We start from the raw sequence: 21,952 nt of genomic DNA, 5'->3' as shown, positions 1-21,952 counted from the left end.
TGACTTTATCCATGTATTCCACTACTATTAGCTTCTTCTCTGAGGGAAAAATTTAGCTCTGATGTTTGCAGACCCAAGCCTTGGAGTCATGCCTCCTGCCATCTTGAACAGTTTTCTCATATCTGCCCCAACTCCCCACACCAATCGCACCTGAAATTATCCTTTCCCTTGCCTATCGCCATTAATTTTTCTCTTTGTGTGCTATCAGACTTAACTATGTGACTGCATCACTTGATATAGTGAAGTAGTTTTACGATACATTCTATATAAAAGATACTCCACAAAATACAGTTATGTTGTATAGCTTTTGGGCACTTGACTTTGTCTTTTAGTTCTTTCTTTCTCACTGGGTGAATGTGAAATTTTGTCAGTAGTATTTGTTGTTTAGTATTTGTTTATTAAAATTAATTAGAGAATATCAATCTCTTAAAGAATGACAATGAGTAGGTGATAATTGGAAATTTCTTTATTTTGACACCTTTGTAATACTTTACTAGTGGCATTACAAACTCCCTAACTGTAGGACTGAAGAAGAACTATACAAACATGTTACTTTTTGGGTAACCAGTGGATAATAGAGGACTTTTTCTTTCCAACTAGTTATTCACTTGCATACTTGCAAGTAAGTTGATAGCCTGCATAAGAAAGTAAAGAATGGCAGACTGATTACTTTATGGTTATTTTGCAAAACTGATGAGACAGCAAATGATATGCAATCCTATTACAAAGACTAAGCACAGCTTCCCCACTGCCTTAAAAAAAATCCTTACATTCCTTGCATTGGGATTGGGTGATATGATTCTACAGTTCAGGGAGACTGGAAATTACAGAACATCTGCAATGAAATTGGTTTTTTGTGGAAAACTGATGAATCACTTACTGCCAATGACTGGAAGGAAAAGTACTTGTTTATGCCCTTATGTAATGAATTTTTATGAGGTGAAGTTTGCTGTTTATAAAAAATACACTTTAAGCTGCCGCTGATGTACAATAATAGAATTCAGAATAATGCATCACTGCAAATACAGTCACTAGTAGAATAATGTCTGCTTACAAAACACCAAAACAGTGCTATTACTTCTGCAATGGAATTAAAAATTTTCATCCAGCCTCTCATATTCTTATAAGAGAAAAAGTATTAATAGGGACATAGTCCACATTTGTCAGAGCCACTTACATACCTTCAAATATGACAAATTCTTTCATATTGTCTTTTGAACCCCAAAATGTTTTCTTCTGCTCCAAGAAGTAGGGCTGATATATACTGTCGGAGAAAAATTACTCCTAAGCAGTTATTCAAAAACAAACTAAAGGCAATGGCTCCCTGTAATCTCAGGCATCTAAGTACAAGTAACTATTTATATACCACTCACCACTACATATCAGTTGGCTATGTTTGTGTGTAACGTGTATTGAAATTTAAAAGACTCTTGCTTTCTTAGATTAATGTAGCTACATAAAAATTGTTCTATGGATGGTTAAAGAAAATAATTTCATTTCTTTTGAAGGCTATACAATTTCTTTGAATGAGAGCTGACATCAGTTAATGTTTTTGCTTAGTTTAGGGGGCAACGGAAAGAGACATTCCATTAAGTGATCAAATTAACCTTCTAAAACTAACAGTTGGGACTAATTAGTAACCTCAAATATGCTCAAAAGCAGCATTCTTTGCCTTACAAGGTAGGTTGTGAACGTTTTTAATATGAACCCTCATTTGGTAACAGTCAGTGGCAGTAGTAGTAGCTGAATTGTGAAAACTCCTACGGGTAATTTTGGGGGGGGAATTAAGATTGTGAGAATGTTTTGCTAATTTTGAGAAGCTAGGTGAAAATTTTTTTTCACAGTATAATTTTTGAGTTTTGGTTATGGTTGATACCAATTTTAAAAATGTTTTGTAGTAGAACAGCACGCAGCTGGAATGCTTCAATAAAAGATTGCATCTTTTGGAATTACAAATTGCATTTGCCCACAGGACCCCACCAAATATTTCCTGGAGAACTTATAGGCAGTAATCAGGAAAAACACTAAGGGTGAGATCCACAAAGGGGGACTTAGGTGCTGTGATAGCATTGAAATGTCTAACTTTTAAGTGCCTAGAAAATCCTGGGAAATTCGTGATCCACAATGCCAAGTTAGGCACCAAGGCTACTTATATAATGAATGGGGAGAGATAAGTACCTTAGAATCGGATCAATAAAATCAGCACACTAGGCACAAAGCCATCTAAGCTAGACTCTGGGAGATACCAATGAGAGAGGTATGCACTAAGCCTTGCCCCTATCGTGGAGATAGCCTCCTAAACCCAGGCTCCAGGGAGGCACCTACTTCTCCTTGTGATCCACAAATGGGAACCTGGTGCCTGGACTGAGGCAGCTTATGCATGTAAACCACTTCTTGCAGGAATTGCTTATGCCCCTGTCTCTTAAACCAAAACAGCCAGAGGAGGAGCTGTTGCTGCCACGACTGCCCTTATAACTTTTAGCTCCATGGTTAGAGAACTTGCCTGGAATGTGAGAGACCCAGTTTCAACTCCTGCCACTTTCTGCCAGAGGGGGAGCAAGGATTTGAAATGGGGTCACCTACTTCTCAGGACAGTGCTCTAACTGCTGAGCTATGGCATATTCTGACTGGGGGGAGCCCTCAATCTTTCCTGTTGAAGCTGTTCTGCTGTGCTCTACCCACTATCCTACAGGATCGTTCTCTTTCTTTCTCTCGCTGGTCTAATAACCGTTTAAATATTCATTCCCAGTGGAACAGTAGGAGGTAGGTAAGGGGAGATAGACCCTGGATTTGCGCCCTGCCCCCGCTCCAATCACTCTTTCACTATTTATCTACAATGGAACAACTTCAACAGGAGAGACCGAGGGACCCTCACATCAGAATAAGGCATAGTTCAGTGGCTCCTTGCTTGAGAGACAGAAGATGGGAGATTCCTGTTCAAATCTTTTTCTACTCCTCTGGGAGAAAAGAGGAATTTGAAACAGTGTCTCCTACATACCAGACAAGTGCTCTAACCACTGCTTCCTCTTCCAGCTGGATTTTGGATGGAACCCAATCTGGTAGACATGCTCAGTAGACATCTACTGGATCAGGCCCCGCATGCAACATAGGTGACCGAATAGCTATCTTGCCCTGGTTCAAGAGTTGTTTTAGGGATTGAAGCAGGAAATAGGCATCTGGACACCTAGACTGGGGAGTAGTGTGCTTGCCGCAGGGTCTAAAACCTAGCTGTCTAGACAGCAGAATGTTATTTGCTGAGTGAGTTTAGGTGCCTACAGGGTTAGGTGGTAGCCAAGCAGGAGTTTCATGGATGACAGTGGTATGATGCAAAGGGACTTAGGTGCCTAACTCCAGAGTTTAGCTGCCTAAATTTCATCATGCATCATACCTTAACAACTAATACATTTTGCATTTTTTAAAAAAGAAGCCCTGCAACAACTTACTTATATTCCAAACATTGCTGCCTAGGTTGAAACCTTCAAGTACTGTGTTCTTTATAGCTCTTCCCTCTCTGGCCTGGCATCTCTACTAGTTTGACATTTATTGCTAGTATGTCAGAGTTTCTTAAAAAGGTATTTATAAATAGTTCTATGAATATGTCATAATGCTGTCAAAATATGTGGCTTAAAACTTGAATTATGATTAAGGTTTGTAGGGTGGTTTAACAGTTAGCATGGCAGTTCCACAAGGAATCAAAATTCTTTTTTCCCCAGGTTAGTAGGGAACAGGAGATGAAGTTATTTCAAAGGAGCAAAGTAAACTGACTGCAAAGGCAGCAGTATCCAGCCCTGTTGTGAGAAAAGAGTGATGCACAAGTGGTTGGGTGGGTGAAGAGACATGGGTGTCACAGAATCTCAGTCTCTCTCAGAAGTATGGGTAGGAAGAAAGCACCACGTATACAGTGTTCTGTAATTGTGGAATGTTTGTTTCTCTGTACATTGGATAGTAATTGCTAGAGAGAATCTTTAGCAATCTGAATATGGGAATTTACAATAACCCAGCAAGCTAAAGGGAAGGTCAGCAGAAGTTAGTGCTACTTGAACGCTTGAGATAAATGTTAAGTTACAATTTCAGATTATTGGCTTGATAGTGTTCCTTTAAAGGAAAACATCCTTTTGGCTTTGTGATGGGGTGTATCTACCTGCACTGGCCCCACAAGGGTTAACTGTGTATTGCAGGCTGAGGAAACCACACACCTCCATCTCTGCTGGGCATTCTCAGTCTGGAGAAAGGGTATAAAGGGAAGCAGCCGACCTGAGGACAGATGCATATTGTGAGCTCCCTCCACAGACCTGCTGGAGCCTCAGTTCACAGAGGACAGTCATGCCAAATCCCAGGTGGATACCAGCCAGCCAGCCAGCGTGACCTGGGAAGGGAGTTGCTGCGGACTTAACAACCAGACTACCCCCGAGGACCCATGGACTGCTGTACTAGGAGACCAGGTAGGAAGTATTCCAGGGGAAAAAATATACCAGTCTGGTCATAGGACCGGGAGACTCGTCAGCAGGTTTTGGTACATTCAGACATGCTGACGTGCAATAAGGAGTAGAAACTAGCTAAATGGTATATAGTAATAAAGGCTGATCTCTTCTGAGTTTTGATAGAAGTTTTCTGGTACAGGGTACTTGTAACTGGTATAAGTTCTAGGCATTGGTTCACTCCACAGCTGCACTGGTTACTCTGGCACTATAACTGTTCTAACTGCAGATGAACAACAGAACTCTACCCAAAGGTTTAGTTTAAAAAAGTTGACTGAAAAAAAATAAAAGTTAAAAATAAGGGATTCAGACTATGTTGTAATACAAAATATCAGCAGACTTTTTGTTTTAATTATATACACCTTTTAGATGACAGTTTAATTAGTGATATTTTATCCATACAGTAAGTGAACAAACATAACAAAAGGTAGTTATTCTTTGGATAGATCACAAATTAGCTGAATTTTTCTTCTGATATCTTTAGGCAAGACATACATTTTAGGAATTTTCTTTTGTCACCTAATACAGCAACAGTTAAGATCCTATTCGAAAACATAACATATATGAAATTTAAGTGTTAAAGGGAAGCTGCCAAATACTGAAGTTTTAGCTCCAGAATTTCCTCCCTTAAAAATATTAACCCAGTGGCAACTGTCTTCTCAACAGGGGGAGGGTGTGGAAATCTTGGCTCCTCAATGGTTGTTTTGATTTCACCTAACTACAAAGTAAAAAAATAAAATATAAATAAAATCTAGTATTGCTAAGGAAAAAAACCCACACAAAACATGTTATTTATGAGACCTTCAGAGTTTGGTGCTCTGCTATTACAGAGCTGCACTGATAATATCCAGTGAAATTGTGGTACAATTGAAATAACGAAACAAAGAGACCCATGTTCATCACTGTGGTATATGAAGGCTATACTAAAATGTTCATAAAGGCAACAAAAGTACCCTATGATTTATATAATAGATTAGGGTGGTATCCACTTAGTATCCTGAAAGAATAGATGCATTTGGCTGGGACAATCAGGAAACAGATTCACTGCAATGAATTTAAACTGACAATGCTGGATTAATGGTGCACAGTGGCAAAAACTGTTTTAAAAAAAAAAAGTTACTTTTAAGCCTATTCTCAGTAATGAGTGAACATGAATTGTTTTTTGCTGATATATCCTGCTGTGCAGCTCTCCATTTTCTTTAGGTGGTCTCACCACTTTATTATAGATGCTAATGAGTTACTTACCTCAAAAGTAGTTCACAGGGAATGTCTTCTATGGTGATTACATAAAGCAGTTGATGAAATATGCGGATAGCTACCAACAATATAATCGCATGAATCTTTGATTATAATTGGAATAATTGCTAAATTACAATTTTATATTAGTATATGGAAACTAATGTCAATACGGACTTTATTATATCACAGACATAAGACCGAGAAAGATCAAACTGCTGTAAACAAAATGACAATATGATCAATTTAATAGTGGTTCTGAATATTATACAGTTTACTCTAAAGTATGTGCTTCAAGTGCACCACAAAAAACTCTAGAGTGTGTGAACTTCTGTCATTTCAATCTTGTATTTCAATGGCTGAAGATTGTATACCTCTGTACCACACTTAGGACAGGTAAAATACATGTCAAATAAGCAGTTGCTTTTAATACAATAGTAGCAGAAAACATGTGAGCAGCCTATGGTATGAGGCATAGTTGGCCACTCCCCACATACAGAACATTCCTTGCAATGTGCTGCTAAAGTGTTTTCGCTACTGGAAAAAACTGCAATAGGCAAAGACCAAGATGAAATTTTGAGTTTGAGCTTTTGCATGTTAATGAGTGGTAGAAGATAGATTAGAAATTCAGCAAAGCCATGCCATAAAAGTTCCCTGTTCATGTATTCAAATCCTATTTGACGAACATTCTGAGGCCTACAAAAGACAGATCTAATTCCTAAAATACGTTCGGTAAGTGTTGCAAATTTTCCCTTCTGAAGGAAAATCAGAAAGTTCAGTAGTCCACAAAGTTTTAAAAGTCCAGCTACAAAATTAATGAAATGCTTGATTCTGCAGAATGACTCTAGTTGGCGACTGCTGAATAAATCATAGCATCTTTCTTCCAACCACCTTCCACCAACAGTGCAGATAAGATACCATAACTTCTGGTGTTTGCTCAATGGCTGATATTTCTGTGTTTGAGATAAGTCATTCTTGTATTGAATATTCAGAATAGTCTGTCCCACAGTTGCATTCTTAGAATAGATGGTGAATCTCCACAAGAAAAGACATAAAAATGCTTTTACTTCTGGTTCAATGTGAGCCAACAGCCCCGGTTTAAATCCATGAAAACAGCTGGAAAACTGGGACCAAACTAGCTGCTCCAAGGCTTTGTTTAGTTCAAGAGCATCCATCTGACTTATTCTGAGCACAGGGTTCACTCTTTCTGAATTATTGCCATTGGAAGCCATGTCTTCACCACAGCTTTCTAGGAATAAACACAGATAAGCTTATAGTATAAATTTAACATTTTGTATTGTTTATACTTGTCTTTCAATACAGTTCATATAAAATTGTGAACAAAATTGAACAAGCAACAAAGCCATCGCTTTAGGAATTATTAACAATATTACACACTGCAACCAGCACCATTCAAGAAGTGTCATATTAATAACATAACTTTAGTCTTAAAATTACTTAAACTGCACTATTATTCCACACAGTAACACAGCTGTATCCTCTGAGCTATTCACAATACTAATCACACATTTAGTGCTTCACTGTAAGATTTAATGCATTGCCTGATGCTAGCAGAGTGATCAAATACTAAAATGAAGCAACAGTAATTGTAAAACAGTACAGTGGTTTATGGAATTTAATGTGGCAAATAGGTATAGTAAGTAAACTCTTGGGGGAAAGTAGTGAAGACAAACCTTGCCATATCAACACATCATAAGCTGCTGATAAACTATATAATATAGAAGATATTAGGAGATCTGAGAAATATGCATAGAAGAAATATGAAATTTAAACAAGTTGGGGATGATAAAGCCTTTAAAACAAAGACAGTGATATTTAAAAAATGCTAAAAGGATCAAATAAATATTCAGCACTCACACAAATTATCTTACAATATATCTGTGATGCCTGCATGTATTTTCTAATCTCTTTTGACAGGTGCAGGGTTTTGCTACCAGTTGTATAACAATTTTTCTGGCAAGATGATTAATGTATGCTGGTAACATCAACTAATGTGTACTCTTTTCCTGCCTGAGTATTAGAATGAAAAATAAAGTTATCCAAAAAAAATAGCTTGGTGCATATGTGATCATATTAACAATTCTGTACAATGGGAAAACAGTAGTATACAGTGCAAAGGCAAAGTAATCTTGTATAAAAGTCATGGCATAACGTGTCTCAGATATGCAGGATTTCGCTGTGGGGTGCCTGATGTAGTGGTCCTTTACACTGAGCTACAACAAATAAAAATGAGTTGTTAGGAGGCCTAGTGATCTAATAAGTGCACAGGTTGCTCCCACAGATTTGGGGTTTTAAACTGGGTTCCTCGCAAAGCGGACCAATAGGACTTATTGCACTGTGGAGGTAGCATGTTCAGTTGCTTTAGAAAAGTGGGATAGGAACAGAATGAGTCTCTCCAGAGAGCAAAAGCCTGAAATGGAATTTACCAATTTCAGAAGGAGCTGCTTCCAGTCCTTATTTGTTAGACAGAAAGTTGCCATAAGAGGTTTTTTTTTTTTTTAAGAGGTGAATGAATTCTCCTTGAGCTCAAACACACCCACCCCCCCACCCCGGGGGGGAGGAGGAGGAATGGGCACAGGTAGGGAGAAAAATACTGGCAAAACCGTAACAACTCCAAAAGTTTTTTTTAAAAAAAAAGTGATCTGCAATTCAAAGCCCAAATTACAAAAACTTTAGAGCAGTATTCCTTTCTGTACCCATTGGGAAACTTAGTAATATCGCAAGTAACACACTGTTGAAACAAATCTTGCAGTAGATGTGATTAGTTTTTCCATGTGTGCGCGATTAAAATAAAGGAGGAGATGGGGGGGGAGGGACAAACAACAACAACAACAAAAAAAACACACATCAAGATGTTGGCATGCAAAGCTTTTCTTGTTGCCTATGGGTATATCTAATCCTCAAGCTTGGGGTGTAATTCCTAGCTCAAGGAGACATACTTTGTATTAGCTCTGATGAAACTAGCACACTAAAAATAGAGTAGTTGTGGTGGCATGAGCAACAGGAGAGGCTAGTCAGCCTGAGTATGTACTTGTCTAAGATGATGGGCACATATTTGAGGAGACTAGCCATTCCCGCTGCTTGCGCTGCCATGAAGTGTAGTCAGACTCTATGGCAGTAGCTAAGAATTCTTCCGTTAAGTCCTGGAAAAAATTATATATATATATATAATTATACTATATATATATACACACTATATATATATATATATATATATATAGTACTTCTAGATAATGTAAGCCATGACAGACCACATCTATTAACATGGGCTCTTATCCAGCAAACCACTTAAGCACATGCATAACTTTGACTTTAATGGGACTATTCACATGCTTAAAGTTATGCACACACTTAAGTGCTTTGTTGGATTGGGGCCATATATCGCACTCATTACCATCCATCACTACAACCGTGTTGAAGAAGCCTGCACTTAACCAGGGTTATTTGGACATTTAGAATGTATATAAAAGGCAAGATTCTGAAGTTGCTGCCATTGATTTCAATGTTATCCATACGTGAACATCAAAAGGGTAGAATTTGAAATGCCTACTCCCATGTGAATGCTAAATATATATGAGAATCACAATGGTCTTGTGGCTAACTTTTGTTGAAATAATAAGCCTCCACTCCGCATATTTCCTGTTTTGCAGGAATGGTGGTTTCTTATTTTACTGTTTTTATCCACTTATTTTTAAACAGTGCTAACATAAAAGGTCTCCTTTGATTACTTTCCCTTGCCCAACAACGAAGTTATTTCAATGCTTTGTTACACTTGTACTTCATATTGTTTTCACAGATACTGGCCTTACCACTGGAACAAATATGCAGCCTGGTGTCTGTACCAATCAATCAGTAAATAAATAAATAAAATTACACAGCCCACAGGTACCATCTTTCAGCTTGTATTTTTTTTCCCCATTGCAATTCACTTCATATTCTTCTGTTTTATACAGATCTCACCAAGAAACTTGTTTTCCTCCATGCCACCTAATTAACTTCCATTTCTCCTTGTCCCTACTGCTTGTTATTCTCTTCTCATCATCTTGCTTTAGATCATTTTAAACTAGTGAAGGGACCAGAATTGTATGCCCAATAATAAATAAAGACAAACACCAGTGTTTCATTTAAGTATATCACTAGGCTAGGAGTATGTGAAGGGAACACTTAAGGCAAAAAAAATAAATAAATAAAAATAAAAATCAAGAACAGTATAGTGCATTCTACTAAAATCAGTGTGATTAAGTTGTTACATAAATATGTTTAAGGCAAAATGATTTAAAACTAAATATTAAGGTCTCCTGCTGACATTTTATCACCACAGCCAATTGCTTTTGTTTCACAGAAAAAAAAAAACACCCTTGAAAAATCAGTTTTCCAATAATATAAAGTCTTTTCTTTCCTTAAATAAGCCCATGCTTTGCTTTCTTTAGTTTATATATATATATATATATATATAATAAATAAAAATGAATCTCTTGTACAGTGCATTCCAAATACAAATTTTATATCACAAAGAAAATAGGAATTTCTCCAAGTAGATTTTAATGCTGTTATTGAGTATTGTACAAATTATGAATGAATATATTTTATTTAGAAACATGTTATTGACAGAAATCTATCAATAGTAATGTGAGTATTGTCAAGGGCCTGTCAATATTAATGTAATTATGATTAAGGGGATAACATGGATTTTAGCTATAATACCAAGTAACATCTCCTACATTGCTGCTATCAATATAAGTATTATTATTGACCTGTTCTGAGACACTCAGTACTAGATGTATTACCATTAGGCATATTTGTCAATGCATGCTGCCTACAAAAATTCTATGTTAAATTTACAGGCCTATAAAAACTTTGTCAGCAGAAACTCACGAATCCAAGTAATCTCTAGGGCGTCATTCCCCCTCCCGGCTATTCCATTGTAATAAACTAATTTCCACTGTTCCAATGTCACTGCCATCTTGCGCCTACTTTTCTAGCATAAAAAACAGAAATATTGCATTTACATATTATTTCTATGCAAAAGCTTCAAGATTTTAAGATATTTAACAGTTTTTAAAAATGTTCAAATGAAAACATTTTTGAAATGGTTCTGTTCACAACTATTAAACTAGTTCACAACTATTAAAAACCTCATTTAGAATGTGATCTGGCATGCTTTAAATTAGTAGGATCATTCCTGTTGACATATATGGGTTCAGGATTGAGCAGTTTAAAGTGATCTCTCTTCTGCAGCAAATAGAGTTACAGTCTTCATATCATAAAAAAAATTAGAGGAGACAAAACAATGGCATCCTGATGGAATTTAGGAGGATACCTGTTCCAGAAAAAAATTGCAAATACTGGCACTGGAAAACAAGTTCATAAAACTTTCTGTACTCATTAGCACAACCCTTCATTAGTATACACTGGTATACAGGAGTTCAAGATAAGAAAATATAAAAAGTAGCCAGTGTCCAAACATTTACATTTTAATATCTTAATCATTAAATCGCAAAGGAATGCAGTCCACACCATGGTCTGTCAACTAGAACCATCAGCCCCAGATAGTACCCAATAAAACCAGAAGTGAATCACACCCCTTGCATGGAAGAAGGACCTCAAACTCACTTCAAACACTACCCATCCTGAGATTGGTGCTGGTGGGGAGGGTTGGCAGGGCTAGCAGACTCACTACTGGGCTCCAAGCAGCTTCCAGAAAGCAGCTGGTATGTCCCTGCTGCTCCAAGGCCCACAGCATTTGTGCAGGCAGTGGGCCAGATTCTGCTATAAATCCAAAATATGTTCACTGTTCATCTTCAGGTCTAGCCAATGAAGCACATTGCTTTTAAAAGTACAGTACTTTCTTTTAATGTAAGTAATGCATGTCTGTCTATTTCATCTTTTTTGTTATTGAATGTATCATTTATTTGGATAAGATATCAAAACTGAATGTGTGCCTAATTTGTGCCTGGCATCACTAGTCAGACTTAGCTGGCTACTTGTTGATATACGGAATTTGCTCATCTCACTCAATGCACACACTTTTTTTTTTTTAAAAAAAAGTTTAGTCTGTTGTAGTCATTGCCAAGAGATCCTGAAATGGTCTCTGATTGAATAGTCATAATATGATATACTTATTTTGACCCAAAACTGTCTACTGGTGATCTTTTGTTTCATGTTAATTAATTTCAAGTGGAAGCTTAAATTATCATCAATTTTTTTCTCTTAAGAGGCAGAAAGAAGGTAGAATTTAATAAAGGTAAGATCTATTTCCTCCCCTATTTTGAATATATTTTGTTGCAATACAGCATAGGTGAAAATGAGGTCCAGGCCTTGTATTTTTTCCTTGGTAAACTCATTTTAAAATAGGTAGGTACTTTGTTCATGTTTCCTTAGGTTTCTTGGCATTGATGGAGTATAGTACATAACCTTCTTGAACTTCTTCTTCCCCCCAGAATTCTCTTTCAAGATGCCAGTGGCAAAAAACAGTAGCATTTGGTAATTTTCTGAACCCCTATTTTAATCTTATAGACACACTTGACCTTCTCCTGTCTTTAAAAGGCCATCTCTTGAGTTGCCACTGCCATAGTTAGTGTTACTGTACAGAAGGAGGTCCAGGGATTAAAAATGGTAGTATCAACATCAGAATGCAGGAAAGTACGTCTCCCATCCTATGTTAAGAAGTCTCTGGAGGAGGCAGAATGGTGTATAGTATAAGTTTTAATTTAGGTTATCCATAGGTCCACATTTGTTTCATATGAATCTTGAATTGCAATAAATGTCATTGACCCAGTTCTCTGCACGTGACTCACTGACTCCTTTATGAAATAAAGTTACATCTGAAAAGATTATGTCCAAAGAACATTAACAGTCTCAAGAACATTCTGATTCAAGGTGAAAGCTTCCTCTTTAAACACCTTGTTGATTTTAAGCTGCATTATCAAACTGATTGTTGACCTTATAACACTTAGCTTTTGTTCACATTAAATTCTGCCTCTTCCCTTGTCAAATAGTTTTTTCTAAATGCACCAGAAGAGAGGTTTTTTTTACTTTTAGGGTGTGACCATACAGAATTTAGAGAGTCTATTAAACAGTTCTGAATTAGAATTATCTGTACATGAAAGTGAAAATATCTGTATTTAACCCTAAATTTTAAGCCCTTTGTTTTTGTGGGTTAATCATACTTTTAATATTATGCATTTTTTCTAGTTTATATCTAAAAAGTGTCACCTGAAAAATAACTCTTAAGGAATGAATATGATAATTTTATGATAAAAAAGTACCAAATTAATTTAAGTTTTTGAACTCCAAAATCATGTAGGGCAGACCCATTTCTAATGCTCAATGATCCGCCACTGTGAACCGTTCTGTGACATCGCATCTACCAGAAACCCCATTAATCCTTGCATAGTTTTAAAATGCATCCCAAGGTCCAGTACTTGAGAAGTGAAGCACAGCCTCTATGATCTTTAGTTTGAGCAATCTGGACATACTTTGCCATATCAAAAAAGAGTATAAAGCTTCTCAAAGTGATCTTTATTAACTACATTGTGTTGTTCAGCTGTCTGATGCCATTTTACCATCATTAATGTAGGTGTTTGCATCCCCTAAAAAGAATAAAGGCAGCAAGTCTAAGTCCTGATTCATCCAGATGCTTACGCATATGCTTGACTTTAAGCAGGTGTGTACTCACACCAACTTTAATTTTCCTGGATAGTCATGGTGTCCACCTTATATTGGAGAATACATATTTTTTATTTGTAGTTGCTGCTCTTACACATGATCATGTGGAATTTTTTTTTTTTTTTTTTTTTTAAAAACACTACCAGTGACAGTTTTGGGTCTTTTAAATGCCTATTTTTTTTCCCAAATCCCGACTAACTGGTGGACTTTATGTAGAATAAGGATTTCAATGAACAAACCACATGCCAGAATCAGAAACTTAGGAGCTCATGCAACTCTCATGAATCTGTGAAGTGACTCATATTGACTTTAATGCAAGTTAGACTGGAAAATTTAAACAAAGTAAGGGCTGAGAGACAAAATACATATTAAACTGATGATATCGAATAGTGCTGTCGATTAAGTGCAGTTAACTCACGCCATTAATTTTTTTGAGTTCATCACAGTTTTAATTGCATTGTTAAACAATAGAATACCAATTGAAATTAGAATATTTTATAATATAATTTCAATTACAACACAGAATACGAAGTGTGCACTGTACACTTTATTATTATAACCATATTTGCACTGTAAAAATTAACAGAATAGTTATCTCTCAATTCACCTCATAAAAGTACTATAATGCAATCTCTATTGTAAAAGTGCAACTTACAAATGTAGATTTTTGTTACATAACTGCACTCCAAAAAAAAGTAAAATTTTAGTGCTGATAAGTCCACTCAGTCCTACTTCTTTTTCAGCCAATTGCTTAAGAAAAATAAGTTTGTTTATATTTACGGGAGATATGCTGCCTGCTTCTTATTTACAATGACCTGAAAGTGAGAACAGGTATTCGCATGGCACTTCTGTAGCCAGCATTGCAAGGTATTTACATGCCAGATATACTAAACGTTTGCTTGCCCGTTTTTGCTTTGGCCACCACTTCAGAGGACATGGTTCCATATTGATGACACTCATAAAAAACACATTAAATAATTTGTGACTGAACTCCTTGTGGGATAATTGTATGTCTCCTTCTCTATTTTACCTGCATTCTGCCATATATTTCATGTTATAGAAGTCTTGGATGATGACCCAGCACATGTTCTTAAAATGAAGAACATTTTCCCTGCAGATTTCACAAAATGCAAAGAAGGTACCAATTTGAGATTTCTAAAGACAGCTATAGTACTCAACCCAAGGTTTAAGAATCTGAAGTGCCTTCCAAATTCTGAGAGAGACAAGGGGTAGAACATGCTTTCAGAAGTCTTAAAAAAGCAATACTCCGATGCGGCAGCTACAGAATCCAAACCACCGAAAAAGAAAAATCAGCTTTCTGCTGGTGGCATCTGACTCAGATGATGAAAATGAACATGTGGCAGGCTGCACTGCTTTGGATCATTATCAAGCAGAACTCATCATGAGCATGGACACATGTCCTCTGGAAAGGTGGCTGAATCATGAAGGGACATATGAATCTTTAGTGCATCTGACACGTAAATACCTTGGCTACAAAAGTACCACGCAAACACATGTTCTCACTTTCAGGTGACACTGTAAACAAGAAGTGAGCAGCATTCTCCTGAAAATGTAAACAAACTTGTTTGTCTTAGCAATTGGCTGAAAAAGAAGTAGAACTAAGTGGACTTGTAGGCTCTAAAGTTTTACACTGTTTCATTTTTGAATGCAGTTATTTTTTGTACATAATTCTACATTTGTAATTCAACTTTCATTATATAGTATTTTTCAATTCATCTCTTTTTTTTAGTGTAATCAAAAATAAATCTAAAGTGAGCACAGTATACTTCGTATTCTGTGTTGTAATTGACATCAATATATTTGGACATGTAGAAAACATCCAAAAACATTTAAATAATGTTATTCCATTGTTTAACAGCACGATTAATTGTGATTAATTTTTTTAAATTGCTTGACAGCCCTAATATAGAACCATCACACCTTTTAAACTTTTATTAGTATTCCTCTCCTCTTTGATTAGTCAAAAAGTTCTCCATTAATATTTGTTCCATTTACCTTATAGCTGTTTAACAGTCACATGGACAATAAATCATCATCTATTGGAATCATAAGCTAGACAAGCAATATAATGGCTGCTTCAGCAGATCTAAGTTCTGCACACAAATATAGTTAGCAAGAGCCAAACAGCGGGCACTGAGTGACATAAGCAGAATTGTTTCTAGCCAGTGCTGTTAACATTTCTGTTACCATTTTCTACACTAGCTTGAAGCAACAGAATTGTGTGGGTAAAAGAGTCTCAGTGTGCAGGATCAGAAACTATTCTAAAATTTTCCTCTTAATTGTAAAGGCCTTCCTTCCAAGTATTTTACCAATGCTTTTGGCACTACATCTTTTTACACGAGTAGTTCCAATTTAGTTTCATTTTACTAATATTCAATTGATCGTTTTTACTGTTTCTTTTGTGGGGTACATAGAATGGCAGAAACGTCAGAATACTGCCTAAATTGGTAGGCAAAATGGAGGAAATAAATAAGATGTTTGCAAAATACACACATTTATACAGGCAGTCCTCGACTTTATGACGTTTGACTTATGATGAATGGCACTTACGTTTCTGAATTGACCCCCTGATTTGACTTCGACAATTAGTTTAGACTTTGACGCTCGGTCCCACAATGGAGTGTACTGCGGTTCCGAGTTACGACTTATGACGCAATGTTCAGGAACCAACTGTGTCGTAAGTCCAAGCACTGCCTGTATAGCTAAGAAAACACTTTAAGGGAGGTGCCATGGGCTTAGTAGAGGAAGAACATTCTTGTACACCTAGCCCTAACTCATTTTCTTATAAAAATTCCACTTGGATTAAGATGGAATATTGTGCGCTGGACAACACGCTTCAAATAGGTTGGTTCAAACTGATGTACATGAAAGGAAATGTCACTACATTTAAGTGGTCTGAAAACAAGGCTATTGTGGAGAAACTAAATGAATTCTTTGCTTTGGTCTTCATGGTTGAGGATGTGAGGGAGATTCCCAAACTTGAACCATTCTTTTTAGGTAACAAATCTGAGGAACTGTCCCAGATTGTGGTGTCAATAGAGGAGGTTTTGGAACAAAGTGATGTATTTAATAGTAATAAATCACCAGGAGGTCAAATATGAAACTGAAGAAAAATTAAGTGTGGTACATAACTTATTGCTTAAAATCAGCTTCTGTACTAGATAACTGCAGGATAGCTGTTGTAACACCAATTTTTTTTTTAAAAGGCTGCAGAGGCTATCCTGGCAATTATAGAGCAGAAAACCTAACTTGAATACCAGGAAAATTGCTTGAAACTATAGAAAAGAGTTCGCAAAAAGAAAAGGCGTACTAGTGGCACCTTAGAGACTAACCAATTTATTTGAGCATAAGCTTCGAAGTGAGCTGTAGCTCACGAAAGCTTATGCTCAAATAAATTGGTTAGTCTCTAAGGTGCCACTAGTATGCCTTTTCTTTTTGCGAACACAGACTAACAAAACTGCTACTCTGAAACCTGTCATAGAAAAGAGTTATTAGACACACAGATGAACACAATATGTTGGGGAACACTTAACACTGCTTTTGTAAAGGGAGATTGGTGAGGCATAATCTATTGGAATTCTTTAAGGGAGTCAATAAGCATGTGAACAAGGATGATCCAATAGAAATAGAGTGTTTGGACTTTCAGAAAGCCTTTGTCAAGGTCCTTCACCAAAGCTCTTAAGTAAAGTTGGCAGTCATGGAATATAAGTGGGAAGGTCCTCATGGATCAGTAACTGGTTAAAAGATAGGAAACAAAGGGTAGGAATAAATGGTCAGTTTTCACAGCAGAGAGAAGTAAACAGCAGGGCCCCCAAAGGATCTGTTCAAGGGCCAGTGCTGTTCAACATATTCATAAATGATGTGGAAAAAAGGATAAACAGTGAGGTGGCAAAGATTGCAGACAATACAAAATTACTCAAAGCTAAGTCCAAAACTGATTGTGAAGAGTAACAAAGGGATCTCACAAAAATCGGGTTACTGGGCAACAAAATGGCAGATGAAATTCAGTGATGATAAAGGCTTATTGAAAAACAATCCCAATCCCATATACAAAGTGATGGGGTCTAAATTAGCTATTATGGCTCAAGAAGGTGATCTTGGAGTTATTGTGGATAGCTCTCTGAAAACATCCACTCAATATGCAGTGGTGGTCAAAAAAACTAACAATGTTAGGAACCATTATGAAAGGGATAGATAAGACGACAGAAATTTCATAATGCCACTATATAAATCCATGGTTCACCCACATCTTGAATATTGCATGCAGTTCTGGTCACCCCATCTCAAAAAAACAAAACAAAAACAAAAACAAAAAAACCTGGAAAAAGTACAGAGAAGGATAACAAAAATGATTAGGAGTATGGAACAGCTTCAGTAGGAGAAGAGATTAAATGACTGGGATTATTTCAGCTTGGACAATAGACAACTAAGTGGGGATATGATAGAGGTCTATAAAATCATGAACGGCGCAGAAAAAGTGAATATGGAAGGGTTATTTACTCCTTCATGTAACACAAGAACCAGGGGTCACCCAATCACATTAACAGGCAGCAGGTTTAAAACAAACAAAAGGACGTACTTCTTCATACAATGCACAGTCAATCTGTGAAACTCATTGCCAGGGAATTTTGTTAAGGCCAAAAGTATAACAAGGCTCAAAAAATAATTAGACAAGTTCACAGAGGGTAGGTCCATCAATGGCTGTTCACGAAGATGATCAGGGATACAACCCCATTCTCTGGGTGTCCCTCAGCCTCCGACTGCCAGTAGGTGGATGAAAGGGGATGATCCTTCGATACATTTCCCTGTTCTGTTCATTCCCTCTGAAACATCAGCACCAACCACTGTCGGAAGACAGCGTACTGTGCTAGATGGACTATCGGTCTGATCCAATATGGCTATTCTCATGTTCTTATTCTTTCCGAAGAAATAAGAGAAATTTAATTTTTTTGTTCCAAGATGATGCCTTTAAGATGCATATTAATAACTGTAGCGGATATTCCAATACGGATACTATTGCCTATTTCCATAAGGAGTGCTGGTGGTGGAGTTAAGTCATAGGTGTCGAACACTTGGTCTGCATATTGGATCTAGTGCTCCTGAAGGATCTATGTGGCCTGCATGATCTATTTAGAGTCTCCTGAAACATAATTAAAAAAAAAATTCTAGACATCATAGTTATAAAGTTAACCCTCTAACTGCAAAGAGAGAGTCTGTGGACAGCCTGAAACAATAGACTTCATGTATGAATTCCTTCACCCCAATTAATCTAATTGGAATATTAATTCCAGAGACCGATGTGACACTTAAATACAAATATTTAACAATTTTATTGATGATCACTTAATCAGATGAGCTGGTGAGGATGAATACTGGAATGGAAATTGGGAGCTACTGCACAGGAAGGAAAATAGAAGGTAGGAAGAGGGATATAAATAGAGAAAATAGGATGGGGAAAGAAGAAAAAAATATAGAAATTGACCTTATAAAGGGTAGAAATAATGGTGGTCCTAAATGTGAACATTTACCTACTGTGAGATGTGAGTTAATAACTAAAAGTTTAATTTACTACAATCAGGCCATTTTCCCTGCACAAACAGTGCACCTCAACCTTTGTGCAAGTTTACCACTGATATAAAGGGCAGAAGTGGATGGAAAGAGCAATAGGATGGCGATTGCTACAGATTGAAGGGAATGTACTGTCCTAAATTTTTTAACCCTAGACTATAAATTTAAAACAGAATTCAGCTGACTCCAAAAATAAGTTTAACACTAGCAGGTTAAGGGATACCCAATTAATATGGTTTTAACACTCATACCCTACTCAACTGGTCATCAAGAGCCCAAGTGCTGTCTCAAGCATCAAGTGAAACCAGAAGGCAGCCATCCTCAGCAGAGAACAGCCCCAAAGTGTAAGGAGCATAGCAAAGACTACAACCCCAGCATGTAACAACACCCCACCTTAATCCTAAAGGTCTAGTGGTCAAAGACTACAGGACCTGGCTTGCAGGGTTCCCAGAGCTGCCACTTTGGACATGGCACATTCCCGGCTGGGCCCTGTAGTATCTCCATAGGCCTCCATCAAAGAGGAGTGGGCAGGAGACCAAAGGCCGCAGGGAAGAGCTAGACTAAGCTCTCCTGTCACCATTAGATTGTGACCTTTGCTGCCAGCCAGTCCCCAACTGGCATAGTGGGAAGCCTATAAAAACTGATGCCAGGCCCAAGTCTTTGACTAGGCCAGGGGCAGTTCTGGGGCCATTGGCGTGAACTTTTAGGGAAGTGGGGTTTCCTTCCTAGGTCTGAGAAAGAGAAACTTAAAATTCACTAAACAGCCCCCCGCAAGACACGCCCGCTCCGGTCGCCCCTTGTCCCGCCACAGCTTCCCCTCCCCCACTGCCCCGCCGCGTCCTCCGTCTCCCCCGAACTCCTCCAACGGCTGCCCCCGCTGTGCCCCAGACTGACCTCCGCTGCCGTCCTGCCTGGCGCTGGGGAGAGGAGAACCTGAGCGCCCCTCTCGCCGCCGGCTGCTCCCACTCACCCGGCCGTGAGGTGCCAGGGCTGGGGCACGGTGGCCCGCCTCGCGACCAGGCCAGGCGCAGCTATTAACAGCAAGTTGCGACCCGGATCATGGAGCCCGCGCCCACTGCCTAGAACGGCCGTCACACAACGCAACAGATACCATAGATGTAGCGTCAGCCGCCTAGAGTGCCGCCCACTAAACGGGAAATGCCGTCGAGTTAGAGCAAAGCTTCTCCTCGCCTAACTTAAGGGACCCGGGATAGAAGCCGGGCTCGCGCTTCCGGGGTTGACAACGCTCGCGGCTATATAACTGACAAGCCATTCAACCAATCAGAGGAAGGGGAGCGACTGGCCAATGGGGGTGAGTCTGATAGTCAGTGACTCGAGGAGGTGTGTGTGGCTTTAACGTGGGGTCTGTGTTACGTTCCTTCTCCTGCCGTCTTTTTAAACCTTTGTGTTTTGTAGCAACGGCTCGCCGCCCCCCCCATCACCCCCAGTCCCCAACCTGCCCCCGCCAAATCTCCCCCGGCATCAACCCCCCCCTTCCACCCCCTCGTCCCGTCCCAACTCTGTCTCCGCCCCTGGCCAAGTCCCCCTCTGGCCTGGCCCGGCCCCTTCCAACCCAAACCACCATCCTCCCATTTGGGGTCTCTTACCCCTCGCTCCCCCGGTCCATCCCACATCCTGTTACTGGCAGGATAAGCAAACACGTGCGTTTCGTTGCAGAAACTCTCTGTGAAGCCTAATCTGCCCCCGCCCTACCTGAGGTTAACCTGCAGCAAGAGCTGCTCTCCCACCATAAAACTCACCCCTGTCTCTGGATTGTATAGGTGGAAAAACCTTGGTGCGTGTGTGTGAAATGGCTAATCAAGGTGATGAGAATCTGTGTGGACTAAATGATCTGGGAGGGGATGGAGATAAAGTAACATGGGGAAGATACAGCACAGCGGGGGATGCAGCAGCAGATTCTTGTCCAGGACTCATCACGTGAGCCTTTTACTGAAAAAGTGCATGCAGACTAGAAGCTGAGCAGACTAGAGAGGAGACGTGGCAACAACCACTAAAGAGGTGCTGAAGGCAAGTATTTCAACACCAGCACCACCCCACCTACCTAAACTGTTGATAGGTTTGTTAATGGTATTACTTTACCATTCCATGACGCAAGGCACTTGATGTGCCACTGGAATGCAGCCATTATTGGGGTGAATTTTTAGTTATGGCATACAATGAATCTTATTATTATTTATATATGGTAGCACCTTTGAATTGCACTAGAATTTTGCTAGGCACTGTACAGACATGTTGCAAAGAAGGCAGTTGCCATATAAGATACTTACAAAGAGCCCACTTCTTCCTCATCAACAAACAAAACCCAAACCAGCTGTTGTGTGACAAATCAGATGTAGAATCATAGAACTGGAAGGGACCTCAAGAGGTCAACTAGTCCAGTCCCCTGCATTCATGGCAGAACTAAGTATTATCTAGACCATTCCTGACAGGTGTTTGTCTAAACTGCTCTTAAAAATTTCCAGTGATGGAGATTCTACAACCTCCCTAGTGCTTAACCACCCTAACAGTTACTAAATTTTTCCTAATCTCCAACCTAAACCTCCCTTGCTGCAATTTAAGCCCATTGCTTCTTGTTCTATCCTCAGAGGTTAAGAAAAACAATTTTTCTTCCTCCTCCTTATAACCGTCTTTTAATATTTGAAAACATGTTATCATGTCCCTTCTGTCTTCTCTTTTTTCCAGACTAAACAAACCCAATTTTTTTCAATCTTCCCTCATAGGTCATGTTTTCAAGACCTAGAATCCTCTTTGTTACTCTTCTCTGGAAACTCTACAATTTGTACACATCCTTCCTGAAATGTGGCGCCCAGAATTGGACACAAGACTCCAGCTGAGGCCTAATCAGTGGAAGAAATACTTCTTGCTGACAACACTCCTGCTAATACATCCCAGAAGGATGTTTGCTTTTTTTGCAACAGTGTTACACTGTTGACTCCTAT

The 21,952-nt window shown here is 38.5% G+C and overlaps 1 protein-coding gene across 2 annotated transcripts; it reads right to left on the bottom strand.

Moving 5' to 3' along the window:
• Positions 1 to 4,843: 4,843 nt before the first annotated feature.
• On the bottom strand, positions 4,844 to 20,203 carry PEX2 (peroxisomal biogenesis factor 2). 2 transcript variants are annotated; one of them, XM_084620048.1, is made up of 3 exons: positions 19,887 to 20,203; positions 18,004 to 18,564; positions 4,844 to 6,963 (listed from the first exon to the last, which is right to left on the bottom strand). In XM_084620048.1, exon 3 carries the CDS (start codon positions 6,944 to 6,946, stop codon positions 6,029 to 6,031), a length of 918 nt encoding a protein of 305 aa, XP_084476174.1. In that variant the 5' UTR covers positions 6,947 to 6,963; positions 18,004 to 18,564; positions 19,887 to 20,203; the 3' UTR covers positions 4,844 to 6,028. The 2 variants fall into 2 exon arrangements, with proteins under 2 accessions (XP_084476174.1, XP_084476175.1); XM_084620049.1 differs by lacking the exon at positions 18,004 to 18,564 and having other exon boundaries at positions 19,887 to 20,161.
• Positions 20,204 to 21,952: the final 1,749 nt, after the last annotated feature.

Source organism: Lepidochelys olivacea (genome assembly GCF_965140295.1).
Source record: "Lepidochelys olivacea isolate rLepOli2 genome assembly, chromosome: 2".
NCBI lineage: Eukaryota > Metazoa > Chordata > Testudines > Cheloniidae > Lepidochelys > Lepidochelys olivacea.
Note: the sequence above shows the minus strand (reverse complement) of the source record. Positions and strands in the feature narration are given on the sequence as shown.

What these genes read in the sequence shown, in the direction of transcription:
- PEX2 (XM_084620048.1), bottom strand. Translation starts at nt 6,946, where the DNA reads ATGGCTTCCAATGGCAATAATTCAGAAAGAGTGAACCCTGTGCTCAGA.